This window comes from Cydia strobilella, chromosome 3 (genome assembly GCF_947568885.1).
Source record: "Cydia strobilella chromosome 3, ilCydStro3.1, whole genome shotgun sequence".
Taxonomy (NCBI): Eukaryota; Metazoa; Arthropoda; class Insecta; order Lepidoptera; family Tortricidae; genus Cydia; species Cydia strobilella.
Window position 1 is genome coordinate 9,731,510 of NC_086043.1, and position 14,350 is coordinate 9,745,859.

Here is a 14,350-nt window from a genome sequence, read left to right on the forward strand (position 1 = left end):
GCGCGAAAATACAAAGGATCTAGGTATTAGCTATTTGAAATCACACTTAACTCTAATCAAATCGAAATCTTACAAACAATAAGTACAATGTTTATTATGAAAAAGTTGTATAAAGGTTATCTAATGCTCACTTAGTAATTCGACATTGGCTCGATATTTTAAGTTAATTAGTAGGTAAGTAGCTGTATTTTTTATTAAACTTATTTTTTCAACACTTACACAATAAAAATATCACCTACAAGTATCAATATTACAGTAACAGTATCACCTTGCTTTGATACGAGCTGCATTTGCCTAGGGCACTGTACTTCTTAAATCAAAGTTATTTACGCCGTGCCTAATACTTTTACGCGTTGATAAATAATAGTATTATTCTTTGATGAAAGGGAGGTGACGCCTTGTTATTGCTGCACTTACAAGTGTATGTACTTGCTTAGACGGTGTACTTCTGGTACTGCGGCAAACCAACTTGAACTCGGTATTACACGTGTCGTACTACTCACGGTCAGCACAGCCGTTGGGCCCCAAACGCCGGCGATGGTCGGCGCAGACGGTGCACTTCTGGCCCTGCACGCCGGTGCGGCATAGGCACGTGCAGCGCCCCGTCATCTGCTCGCATACGCAGCGCCTGTCATACCAACGCAGTCCTGCAACTCAAACTCGATGCTACCGGTGCTACTCACGGTCAGCACAGCCGTTGGGCCCCAAACGCCGGCGATGGTCGGCGCAGACGGTGCACTTCTGGCCCTGCACACCGGCGCGGCACACGCAGCGCCCCGTCATCTGCTCGCAGTCCTCACGCACGGACCCGAAAGCGGAGCAACCACATGCTAAAGCAATGATATACATACTTTATAATGGTATACTATCATAATGATATAATTCACAGTAATTTCGTCTACTCATGTAACTGATCCCTATGTAAATGTAACTGTGCAAATTATCAGATAGTAACCAACGTGCTTTCGCCGCTGTTACTAAGGAAACTAAGAAGAAAAAAAACCGGACAAGTGCGAGTCGGACTCGCGTTCCAAGGGTTCCGTACATTACACAATTTAAACAGTGTATTCTTCCCCTCACTAGCTCGGAAAGTTGTCTTATATCCTTTAAAACAAGCGGGTAAAAACGCATTTTATCCACTAGTGGGGAAAGTAATTTGACCTTGGATGGAACGTGTTTAAGTAGCTTGACAGATAACAAAACGTAAAACGCTCATGATAATGATTCGTTCGATATTAATTACCATTAAATAAATGGTTTCAGAATCTAATAAAAATACCAAATTTAGCTTTATTTAATGATTTTATGTCATAAACCTTAAAATTCCATAAGAAATGTTTGTTTTTTAATAATGCTGTTAAATATAAAGCCTGACCAGGAATATATGATCATTGTCAAGAAGGCGCTATTATTCTCATTTATATGGCAACAGTTCAGTATAGTCTGAACAATGTGGATTGGCAACTCGTTTGACTTACATCTACTTTTATTCACCGTAATCAAAATCAGAACCCAGGGGCGTATTTACCATAGGGCCAAGGGGGCCATGGCCCGGGGCGGCAGGCTCCGGGGGGCGGCGCAGGCCGCCGCTGCTTTTCAGTTGCTTTCAGTTTTGGGTGCCTCAGTGGCGCCCCAATTTTTTTTGTGGTGTTACTGGTACTAGACATAAACTACTTGTCTTATTCGTTGTCAACTTCCAGTAGCCATTACAATTTTTACAGTGCGTTTGCGCCCCTTTGCCTTCTACCATCTTTACCCACGTCGGATTGTCGTCGAGTTCTCATGATGTCGCCCTGTGACATCGCTCTTCACATCGCCTTAAGGCCGCGGGCTCCAGTTAATGCTTTTTAGCGCTGCATGCTTGACGGCATAAACGCTGTGAGCGACGTATAGGCGCCGGCCATTGCGTCAGCAGCCGCTATATCGTGTACGACGTCCGTACCGTAGTACCTCTGTGGCGCACAGCGTCCAGACGCTGTTGCCGACGTCAACCGGAAACCGAACACTATATATATTAATAAGCTTAGAAAATGTAAAATTGAAAAATACTTAGTTCGTTGAGTCGTTATCACAGTGAACTCCATATAAAAGCTTTTGGCGCTTAAGGGTCCCCCACTTTTGTCGACGCGGAATCGGCAAAATCCGATAGCAAAAAGCTTTATGCTTGCGCAATAAGAGAGAAAAAGTCGTCATTCGGCTCGGCTCGCATCGGTCGGCGCCTGCTTTTTCGCTCCTATTGCGCGGACATAAAGCTTTTTCCTATCGGCTTTTGCTCAATGCGCGTCGATATATCTGGGGAGACCCTAAGTCCTTTATGCCTATTCACGCATTTTGAAAAAAATCCTAAAACTGGATCGACAAAAAAATTATTTTATCATAGAATCTGGTCACAAAATTTCGGTTAAAATTTACGACGAGGAAAACACCTGGACATACGAAAGCAAAATACCCGAGTTGAAACGGAGACCTGCGCTGACGCTTCGGTCATAATAAGAATGGCGGACTAAAAGGCCAGGTTGCGAGTTGCGAGCCCTGAAAAGCTTAAAAGTCGCGCCTTCCAGAATACCCGAAGCATTCCAGCATTTCCAGCAAGTTGCGCCTTCGCTTTAATTTGAGCGAACGCCAAAGGTCGAGTAGCAGGAGAGCCGAGTTATATTAGTTATATTAGTTCCAAGCTCCAAACCAAAGAGGATATAATAAAATAGAGCGGTACTGTCATAGTAAATTTTGTAAGCACTGAAGATTCACTGCCATCTATCAACATACTTTAAAATTAAAAATGAAGATTTATAAAAATACGATAAAATGTATTTAAATATGGATAAATGATTTTTTTATTTGCATTAATTATTTTTATATGATTTGACCCATGTTCTTCAACGTATATGCGTTAAAATTATAAATAACAAACGAAACCATCAACGCCCTCTATACGAGAGTAGGCCAAAGCCAGTGGTGCCATCTGATCGAGAATCAAATTTTCGTGATTTTCGAGGCACGTTTTTTCTTTAGACTGTATCCATCAATTACGGAGTTGTATCTATCTTTGCTCCAAGCTTATTCCAAACTCTCCCCTCTTCCAGCTCGGTCTTCGGCCTTGCATAGCTCGGCCTTTGGTGTCACTTTAACTTTGCCATTGTTCCAATCCCAACATAGATTTTTTCCCACATCGACCTTTGGCTTTGCACGGAAGAACGCCGCAATTGGACGATCCGGGACTTTAGCACTATGCAGAACTCGTCTACTTGGACACAGGTTTTTGTCCCAGCTCAGTTCCACTGGAGCTAGCCCTTTAAGTCTCTTGGGCACGCAGAAAAGATTAATCCTATTCGTAGCCTTCAGCCTCCCTTAGACATGAACAGTGATTTAAGCTCTTTCTTCTGCAGTTAGGCCTTCAGCCTCACAGGGCAGCACACCGCAATCGGACGCTCCAGGCCTCCATCCTTATGCAGAGCTCGGCCGTCGGCCTCGCTCACAATCGGCTATAGGTTCGATTCCAAGCTCTGCAGAAAGGCACTAAGAAAAAAATATGCTTTTGGGTTTACTTCATGGGTGCTTCATGGGTCATGGGGGGCGGCAGGGACCCAATGGCCCGGGGCGCCAAATTTTTAAATACGCCTCTGTCAGAACCCTAAATGGGTTTGGTTTATTCTTGCCTTCTTATTCTCTTATTTTTGCCGTATATAATTCATGTATTTTCTTACGTATCACCACATAGGTCAAAATCGTCTAATTGCATCTTCTTTTTTATTTTTGGTTTGCATAAAACCTCAGGAGGTACAACCTTCTCTCGTAATCCGCGTAATCGATGCCTCCGATTTACCTAGAAATTTATATAAATTTACTTATATTTAATTTAGTCGTAACATACCAGATGGTGTGACTACTATTAGCCACACCATCAGCTCAGTTCAGCTCTATAGCTGAAAAAATATTTCGTCTATCAAGTTACTCCATTCAAGGGAAGATGTAGGCATCCAAGATTGGATCACCAAAAGGCCACATGATGATGATGATGGTCATGTTACTAGGTATTCCGTAACCTTACATAGGTTCTGCTACATTGTCAATTAACAAGATTGATCATCTCCAAAGCCCATAGTAAATATTTTTCAAACTCAAATTCATTTTTGTTACTGTGTTACCTCGCTTGTATAACATTATAACACAACAATAACTAAGTCGTAATAACCAGACTATAATGACATTTTGATTTGTTTACCTGTCAGCTCTGATGGTAATTTGGAAATGTTTCGTAGTGAAATAGTTTAATTTCCCGAACTGTTCTTTTCCAGCAGTTTATTATTTACATTATTAACAATGTTCCGCTCCGGACTATGTATACCTATAGTTTTGGGCATTTTTGTCATTTATTATTTAATATTCAACACTTAAGCATTATTCAAGTAAACCGCCACAATGACACTGACAACAGTGACAACCTATCATTAAAATTTTTGCCAGTGTAAGAAATTAGTTCCAATGAAATTCCGCAACATGGCGCATGATTATATATTTCGGGTCAGGCTTTAATTCTGAACGCACAAGTTGAGTCGATGCAATTTCAAAACGCATCATTGACATTTCATACGTCAGAAATGTCAACATTGTCAACAATTTTTTTATTTAAAAACTTCTCACGTAAAAATACAGAATTTCCAGAGTTGTTTGTTATAATATCGTAAAAAAATGAGTGATTCCAGTGATGAAGATGATCTAACGCCTGTGGATGTTGCACTTTCCTCGCTATAGTGAGGTGAAAAGTTTTGTGTTCCACACGGGTGCAAATGTATTTTACTTCTCGTGTGTTGAAACACTCGCGGGTAAAATACAACTTTGCACCCTTGTATAACAAATAACTATTTTATGTAAAAGGTCTTTAAAAAGCCCGTAGGGGTCGGATCAAAAACTAAGTAATTAACTTAAGTCCGACTCACGCTTGACTGCACATTTCTAATAGGTTTTCCTGTGATCTATAGGTAAAGATCTATTTGTGTATTTTTTTCAAAAATTTTGACCTACTGGGTAGATAAAGGGGGGGAATGGTCACTTTTTGCCTATTTACTTGAATAACTTATAAACTGTATATTATACAGTTTAGAAGTATATCTTAAAATTATAAAAAAAAATATATTTAAGTGGCCCCCGTGCTTAAAATTCATCTGTTTACTTTACATGTCCGTCTTTGGGTCACAAACTTACATATGTACCTATACCAAATTTCAACTTAATTGGCCCATTAGTTTCGGAGAAAATAGGCTGTGACAGACGGACAGACAGACAGACAGACGCACGAGTGATCCTATAAGGGTTCCGTTTTTTCCTTTTGAGGTACGGAACCCTAAAAACACTTTCATCACTAGTTTCTATTTCTATTATTTTGTACCATACTCTATCTCTGCCAGTGGGGACCTTTTTTTGAGGTAAGGAGTCATACTACTTTAGTCGTTTTAATAATTAATTAATTGTAGAGTAGTAAATTATTTACTTCAGTATACTCGTAAAAAAAACGCCTCTTTAATGTCTCGTTATTTTACCTACCAAAATCTAAGTATATTGTCCTAATAGGGGCCCGGATATCTTTTAAGAATTTAATATAAGGGTGACTTCAGTTAGTTCGTTAGGATCTTTTATTTAGGTACCATAAGAAAGGATACCTACACATAGTACTAGACTACTAGGCAAATTAAATTATTTTTAATAAACATTTTGATTCCAGCCGCGGTACAGGCGAGCTTGGTCACTTTTTCTTTTGTATAAATGACATCTATTTCAGTGTACCTAGTACCTTGCTACTGTTGAACTTCTATCAAGAGAAAATAATAATTCTGAACGCTGCAGCATTAATTTAAATATTGCTTATCTAAAATATGCGCAAGAAATAAACTAAATTGCTATGTATTCAGTTTCTTAATATTTTTTAACATACTTAGTTTGACAGTTACTCAAGTCGTTGATTAATTATTTCTCAAAAGTTGCGCCGTCCCAAAGGATTTCACTTTTGATGGAGATATTGCGATCATAACATTATTAACAAAATTTTAATTAAAAGTTTCTTAGAATCTGTAGTGCTTTATTATATAGGTAAGTACCTATTTTATGCAATTTATCCCCTCACTAGCTTCTGCCTGCTTCTTCGTCTGCGTGGAATAATGATGATGATTAATAAAAACAGTGTCTATCCTATGTCCTTCCCCAGGCCTCAAACTATCTCCATACCTAATTTCATTTAAATCGGTTCAGCGGTTTAAGCGTAAAGAGGTAACAGATAGACAAACGGACAGACAAAATTAGGTACTTTTGGATTTATAATATTAAGTAGGGATATAAAACAAAACAGTATCGACTTTTGTGGCAGCCCAAAACAATATCCGGTATAGGGCAAACGAAAAACCACAAGAGGGATTCCAGTCTAAAACGTTTAATTTAATTTGATGGAGCATACGTACGTATACATCCCGTGTGTCCTGAGCCGATCCTCGGTAGCCCCCAGTAGCCGGGCTCGCAGCGGTCGCATTTCAGCCCGCCCACTCCCGGCCGGCACGCACACTGCCCGCTCTCGTCGCACCGATCTGACACCGATCCGAGCCGGTTGCAGCCGCAACTAGAGCCAGTTATCGGACACCCCTCCTCGTTAGGACCCGCCGCCGCCGTTACGCCATCCGAGCAACACCCGAACCCGCTCTCCGAGCAACCCCCCTTCTTATCTTCATACTGCTTCGTGTCGTCTGTATAAAGTCATGAAAATAACTCAAATAGCTCGCATGTGTTTGCGGTGTCAACAAATAAAACACATGAATGTATAAGTCGGGGAAAAGGTACAAAGCGGTAACAGCTAGCGTGATTGTACCCTATTTACTTGCATTGCCGGTGCCGTTAGTATTTATTCCCTGACAAATCACCAGATATAAATGCAGAAAAGCAATAAATACAAGTTTGTATGTGAAAATAGTGTCTAAAGTGAACATTTGTTGCACAATAGCTAACATATATTAAAATGTATACTGAATTTGTTATTTCATTCGTTTATTCGTACCTAGTTATGCGTGCATATTATTTTTAATAAGATGATATTACATAAAATTAGCTAAGATGCTCGAACTAAAGTGGTTTTTACTTTACTGTAAGTTATCCGAACTTTCTTTGAAGTCCATTTTGATGTTTAAATGTTCAAATGTTCTGTGTCACAAGTTTAAACAAAAGTGTAGTATGCTTACTTTTCGGGCAACACCTTGCTGCAGTTAGGGTAATATGGCAATAGCTGCCGGCCGGACAATCTTGTCGGTGTGGACCGTTACCGCAATCTATCTCAAGTCCCGTGGTCGGCTCGACCATCGCCTTACTGTTACCGCAAGGCCGGACCTCCATGCCTGTAAAGCGAGCTTTAGGTAAACAGACTGTTAATATACTTATAATAGATTTAAACGAAACGTAATTAGTTTCTACGAGTTTCTAGTTCGCAATTAAACATGCAGACACAAACCTTTGCATAAATCAAGTGGCCGCAGCCGCAGCTCGAGTTGTTTTTGGCAGCCCTCTTTTCGCATTGCACACATACTAGGGTAAAGTCTGAAGTCGGAAGCGCAGACCGGGAAGTATTCGTCGTCTGGCGGACATTCGAATAGACAGGAGCAGCGCGGGTACTGGTCAGCGCCGATCTCGCAGCTGGCACCGAAGTCGCAGCGGATATCGCGGCAAGCCGACGGATCCGCCGTGCCGAACTGATCGGTCGCACCCGAGGAATCCGTCGACCCTTCGTCCGCCTCGGTCGTGGTCACCGCGGTCGTAGCTACCCACCCAAATATTTGCGTGTTAGTTGAGCGATAAAGCGGAAAGTTAGTTAATTGATCGAGGATGGGTCGCTTTATTGGAATTACTGGTAACAACTGAGTTGATGACGGTCTATGGTAAATATTTTGTCTGTGCCAACCCGTGAGCTTTTAGGAAATTGGATCATACTAGTTTTATTTAGTTAAAAATATTTTCCCATTCCTCATAGAAAGTTAATGAAGATGCGGCAGGAAAATTATGAATGTTTAATACGTACTCATTGCAATAGGCGGTACGACCGCAAGCCTATCTTTGCAGTCTCCATAGAAAATGACGTGAAGAGTGTTGGCGGGGGACAGCTGGCATGCGGCTTTTTGGAGTTCACACTCGTTGTAGTAGGTCTGCATATTGCTCCCGCAGACCGGCTCGCGCGCCGCGCCGGTGCAGTCGCTGGGGCAGATGCACTCGCCCGCGGCACAACGGGCACCAAAAGAGCATTGCACGTTCTCGCATAAAGCTATTAAAAAAAAACAATTAAAATGTAATGTATAAATACCTACGTAAACTCTCTCGTTTCAATATAAATTATAAAATTTTGTTTCTTTGTGGTGCAATAAAGAATATTTATTATTATTATTATTATTGCCCTTTGAGGCACATTTCAGTAGATTATTAGGGCTCCGTACTCGGAGGTTACACTCTGAACCCTTAAAATCATACAAACTTCTCACTGCTGGGCTCATTGTAAAAAAAGAGAACTTTTACTATTAGTCTCCAACCTAACTGTTTACGGTTTGGGTAGGTCCTAATACAAAAGGATGGAGGATATTTTATTTAATACTATTTTTATCCGCTGGTAGGTGCATAAGATACCATTGAGTTTACCTAATTATTAGTAATCTCTATCGACCAACTTGACAAAACTTTTAGCGAAACATTTTATCTTATAAAAACAAGATATCAAAGGTTTTCTCCGACGTTAAGTACACCGTCATAATAATAAAAGATTTTACAACGCTTGCGTTGCCGGGTTATTACGAATCTTTAAATTCCTTGTCGTCTAAGTTTGCGGACGGTACGACTTGAGGCAATCTATTTTGTCGGGCGATTTTTAGCATATTATGCTACTCATTCTATCTCGCATAACAAACAACTCTTCTCTTTCTAAAGCAAAGTAGCAAGGGAAGACATCCGTGCAAATTTAATAACGATTGTTTACCACTTCCCGCAAAATGAAAGCCTTGAGCAGCCGATTAATACTCGAGGAGAAAATGAAAGCGATATTTTACCAGATATTTAAAGTACGCTTCTGCTTGCTTGGAGAAAATATTTTTATGGCTGTTGATTCTATAGGTATACAGTCAGCAATACCAACTACTCGCTTAGCACCCTTGCATACAAACTTCTATGTAGGGGGTGGGGGGTAACCTTTTCAGTTCAGCTGACTGTACATTATTTAATAATGTAACTATTTATGTAATGTAAGGGGTAATTATAAAAAATAGTTTAAAGGAACCCATACAAATAATTGTAATCACAGTAGTTTCCTGAATACATTCCACAAAGGTGATGTCGTTACTCGTTAAGTTGGCTTCATTTCGGATATAGGTACGCCGCGATGGAGCACTTTAATCCAGTATCGATCTTTAATCCCCCTAGTACCTATAGTAAAACCGAGCGAGCTCTACAAGATACCTAGATAATAAAGGTTTCATTCAAATTCTCCTTGAAGATTTATCTGACTTAGACTTTTTGCCCTTCAGATTTCCTTTTTACTTTTTGCGTGAAAACGACGTTAAGTTACTACTTAGGTACCTAATATAGCAAAAATATAGGTCAAGGGAGAAAGGCCGATGGAAGCTAATTGTAGACGGCACTCTTCTAAATCCTATATATAAAAGAGAGAGAGACAAAGAAAAAGACAGATGGGTCTTTCAGGCCTTAACTAAATACAGAAACCATAATATATGTATATCAATCAAATATCGGTTTTTTTTTAACTAGGAGTATTCCAGCTTCCAGCGTAGCAAAACCGTCTCGTGTGATGCGGATACAACCAGGAGGCTTTTCTGATAAAAAAAAAATCTTTTAAATAAGGGGTTTTAACTCGAAAAACGGTTAATTGCCTTTTATAATACTCAAAAACTACTTCCCACTTCCCACCATAAAAAAAAAAAATTATGATTCATCGTTGGCAATGTCATTTTTACAGTTGCTTGCCTTTCTCAATAGGCAGATATGTAACCCACATGCCACCGACATACGGACGGACAGAGTGATAGACGAACATCGGATGGTTAGTAATAAGACTAATAAAGGTTATTGTATCTGCGAAACCGAAAAAAGAGTAAAATAATATTTAACTAACAAGTTTGGGAACAAATCAAATTATTTTATTAAATATCATGATTTGTGTTTTTTAAGTAGTCACACTACTATATATAAACTAAAAACTGTAATTGATGTCATATATTAAAGAAAAAGTGACGAAGCCCTCCAGTGGTGAAGGCCGGATTCGAACCGGCGTCTTTATATATCGAATATTTAACGAAGATAAACACCAGTTGTTTCCGTGTCACAAAGTATTGCAACAGTAGGTAATTCGTCCGTGTGATTTTGCGTTGTACCTATAGCATTTAGATGTTAATGGTGCAATATCCTCAATTGGGTAGTAACTTTGTGGTCACAGTCCGTAATTAGATTGAGCCAATCGTGATTATTTAGAGTGGTTTACAAACATTGTTTATGTTTAATTTTATAGGTAGTTTCAGTTTAGTATAACCAACCGTACCTACTAATTAAATTTTGTATATTTCTATATTATATATAAATCAAACACATCGGGGTTTTCGGTGCGGGGATGATTTTGATAAAAGTAGAGATAAACAAATACAATATAGTTTAGTCTGAGAAAACATCATATTATGCCTAATGAATAACGACATCTTTGTGAATTTTATACACAATATTATACATTTTTATTTTTACCACACAAGCTGGTAAAGACCGTCTTTATCATTCTAAAACGGAAGAGGAAGTTGCAGTTTATCCTCAAGTGTCGAAGTAATTTTGATTTGATTTCTGATGTCGGCAAGTAGAATTGACTTTTAAATGATGATTTTGGATGATAGGTATTAAATAAAGTACATTTGGACTTGATTTGTAATGTTTTACAGTTAGTATAATATATTTTAAATCTTTTGTTTAATTTATTATTCATTAGGTAGAAACCTGCTAGTGTACATTCTGTTTCTTAAGTAAATGCCTACTTTTTGGCTAATGTCAAACATTCCCGCACCAAAAACCCCGATGTATGGTATATAAGATTGGTCAGTCAAATAATTTAATCGTACGGCTTAACTCTACCTAACTATAACCTTTAGGAAAATAATATACTTAATCAACGTATAAAACTAAAGCCAATTACATACGTTGCTGTTCCAAAATAACGGCTGTTTAGTTTAATATTGTTTTTTTTTGTTTACTTCTAACCGGAAAACTCATAGGTTTTTCCCTATAACGTGATTAATGGGAAGAGAGGGGTCTTTTAAAAGTGCCCATTGAGATTGGGAAAATCTTGTGTTCGACAGGCATTACATGGAAAGGAAGCTCGTTAAAATGGCCAAAATTAGCTACTCAAACCCTTTTTTACAGGCAAGGTTTTATTTATGAAAGTCATTATGAGCTTACCAGAAGCAATTTAAAAAATGGAAGTCGTATTTCTATAGCAACCTTAAGTTAAAATTAGATAGATAGATAGATAGCGTTTATTCGTGGCGAAAAAGAGGAAACACAACATAAATAATATAAGCCACGAAATGGTCCCGACTCAGCATGGTGCTAGCCTGGCTGGGCTAGCGCTGATCTTCCGTCGGGGCCATGGACTAGTGCAGTTCTAAGAATACTAACACAATATAAAACAAATAATAAAAGACACGTCAATATTAATTAAAACAAACAAGATGCAAAAATAAAAATAAACAACAATTCGTTAAATAATAAAAATGAGAGTGAGTGGCGTAATGTCTCGGGACATTTAAAATTTGAATACAGAGAGCATTAGAACAGGAGTGTAGTAGTTAGCTTATATTGATCCAATTGTTTTTAACCAAATCAAAACTCGAACAACTTATTTTAATCTAGTAAAGTATTTGACTGCACCCCGGCCAGGCCGAAAAGGAGATGGCAGGACGACTTGGACGCATTTTATCCGGATTGGTGAGAAACTACAAACGACAGGGTTGAGTGGAGAAACGATGGGAGGCCATTGCCCAGCCATGGGACGTGGGACACTAAATTAAGCTAATATTTTTTTTTTTTTACTAATTCCTGCTACTTTATTGATGCAAAGTATTAGAGCTAACAAATAACTCACAATTTAAAAACAGGGGCACAATTCTATTAGTTACTTTCCTATCTACCAAAACTGTTCTAAAATTACATCAGTAAACAGCATAAATATTATTAGGAATATAGAAAGATTCAAAAGGCACTGCTTGTATCAAAATTTTCTAGGAAAACTATTTCTGTCTTTCTGAATCGAGAAATAGGAAAGTATCAGGATGTAAAAATATCTACACGTACTCAAAATACTGACATTTTATTAGCCAAGCTCATAAATCAATCAAACTTTCTTCAATGGGGGTTATCATGTCAAAAAGCCTTTAAACAGTTCCTTTACCTTAGCCCCTCTGGATACACTCACAAATAGGATAATTACTTACTTAAATCTACTGAGTACTATATGAAAAGTATATTATTTACGGGCGCATCTTGATTCGATATTCGCGAGAATTGTAATGGTCTAATGCTTTTATGGCACGCTTAGCCTTGTGCCAATCAAATGTAGCAATGTAGTCATGCACTCTTTTCGTACATCAACACAATTAATAGAATTATTGCAGTCGCCATAATAATGAAACGCCTATTTACCATTGTCAATAGCATGGTTTCGTCAGAATGTTTCATCAAATATGAGGTTTAAAATGTCGATGAGCCTTATCAGCCCGTTTAGCTTTAGGCCGATCTGGATAAATACAGTAATGTAGGTACACTTATTGTACAGCCAACAAAATGATAACGTCTATAAACTGTCACAAGCAATGCGAGCAAATCGTTTGTTTCGCGCACCGAAAGCGGTTCACGTAAATATCAACGGATAGGTTGTCAGACGATAATGGTTTCAAAGAGATCAAGCGGTCGTTTTGTTTTCAACTGAATAAATCGTCAAGTAAACGTGGATTTAGTTAGTAAAAGAATAACGGTTTTTGTTTCAACAGGTTGGACGCATATTATAATTATCATTTATCTAGATACATATTTATATTCAAATTAGGGGAATAAGGTGGTATTCATTGTTTGTCAGCGATAAGGTCGGACATATTCTTTGCCAGTTTTACACGGGCAAAACTGCAAATAAAATCTTGGTAGGTATATGTTATATTTCTATAGGTCTATTGTATTGTAGTCATGTTAGAAAATAAAATAGCTGGACTTACCACAATCGCCTTTGTAAGCAACCCGCAGATTGGTTTGTTCACGGCACGCCGTTGAGTCCAATTCGCATTGCGATAGGTACGTCTGGCCATCGGTTCCGCATACCAGGCTTGTGTCCTACCAACAGTTTATGACTGAGCCAATCGTTCATTCTGTAGTCACATTTACAAGCACAACAATAAATTGTATTGCTTTGAACATGTTATAAGTAATATTACAGGTTGTATTTTTTGAAAGATAATTAGCTACATTTTTTCTAAAATATATAACATAATATTTACAGGAAAACTTGTACTGCTCTTGTTTTTGTACAATATTCAGTCGAAACGATATCAAGTAAAAAAAAACTATTTATTATGTTATAAATTTGACTGACACTTGACTATACCAGCATAGTTATGAAAAAAAATCTAGTAAGACAGTTTTGCTGATCTTTGATAGTTTCAGATTACACTACCCCGGCCTAGTAAAAAAAAATACAATGTACATACACGGTGTTTCATGACCCACTGAAAAACCTAAAAACAGTTTGTTCAGAATCGATAGGAGAATCGATTGCGCTATAATGTGCTATATATATAGTGTAGGTACTGTTCTGTAACATAACATAGCCTGTAAGTTAATACTAACAACTATGGACTGTAACTGTAATGCAACAACATTAATAACTAGCATTTGACACGTTATTTGTCAATGAGCAACACCCTTAACTGGCCATTGGTAAACCTTATCTCGCTGCAGTAAGGTATGCAAATGGTCAGTTAACAGTGTTTACGATGGTAACTAGCAATTGTTTGATGTTACTAAAACGACGAAGTATCTTGTGTAGAATTACCAGCCGAATAGAATTGTTTAGAAAACTAAACAACGAATTTTTTTTTTATATTTATCGGATTAAAGAATAAATACTCAAGATGAGTTTAAAATAAAAAAATCTGTTGGGGTGTCTCAGGTTTTCAGTGGCTCAAGTAACACCGTGCATATACATATACATACAGTGGTTGAAGAATATACCCGTAACATGAAAACATTATCTATTCATTTAAAACAATGTAAACAAACATTTATTTCAGAATGGAACATT

The 14,350-nt window shown here is 38.1% G+C and overlaps 1 protein-coding gene across 1 annotated transcript in view; it reads right to left on the reverse strand.

The window, feature by feature from the left end:
• The window catches only part of LOC134755855 (agrin-like), an 80,445-nt gene that overhangs the window by 19,073 nt on the left and 47,022 nt on the right, over positions 1-14,350 (reverse strand). Inside the window, exons 9-14 of the mRNA XM_063692488.1 lie at positions 13,269-13,383; positions 8,048-8,287; positions 7,484-7,789; positions 7,218-7,370; positions 6,450-6,728; positions 684-830 (exon numbers count right to left, since the gene is read on the reverse strand). Of these exons, the coding sequence (XP_063548558.1) occupies positions 684-830; positions 6,450-6,728; positions 7,218-7,370; positions 7,484-7,789; positions 8,048-8,287; positions 13,269-13,383 (1,240 nt within the window). The remainder of the gene's footprint in view (positions 1-683; positions 831-6,449; positions 6,729-7,217; positions 7,371-7,483; positions 7,790-8,047; positions 8,288-13,268; positions 13,384-14,350) is intronic.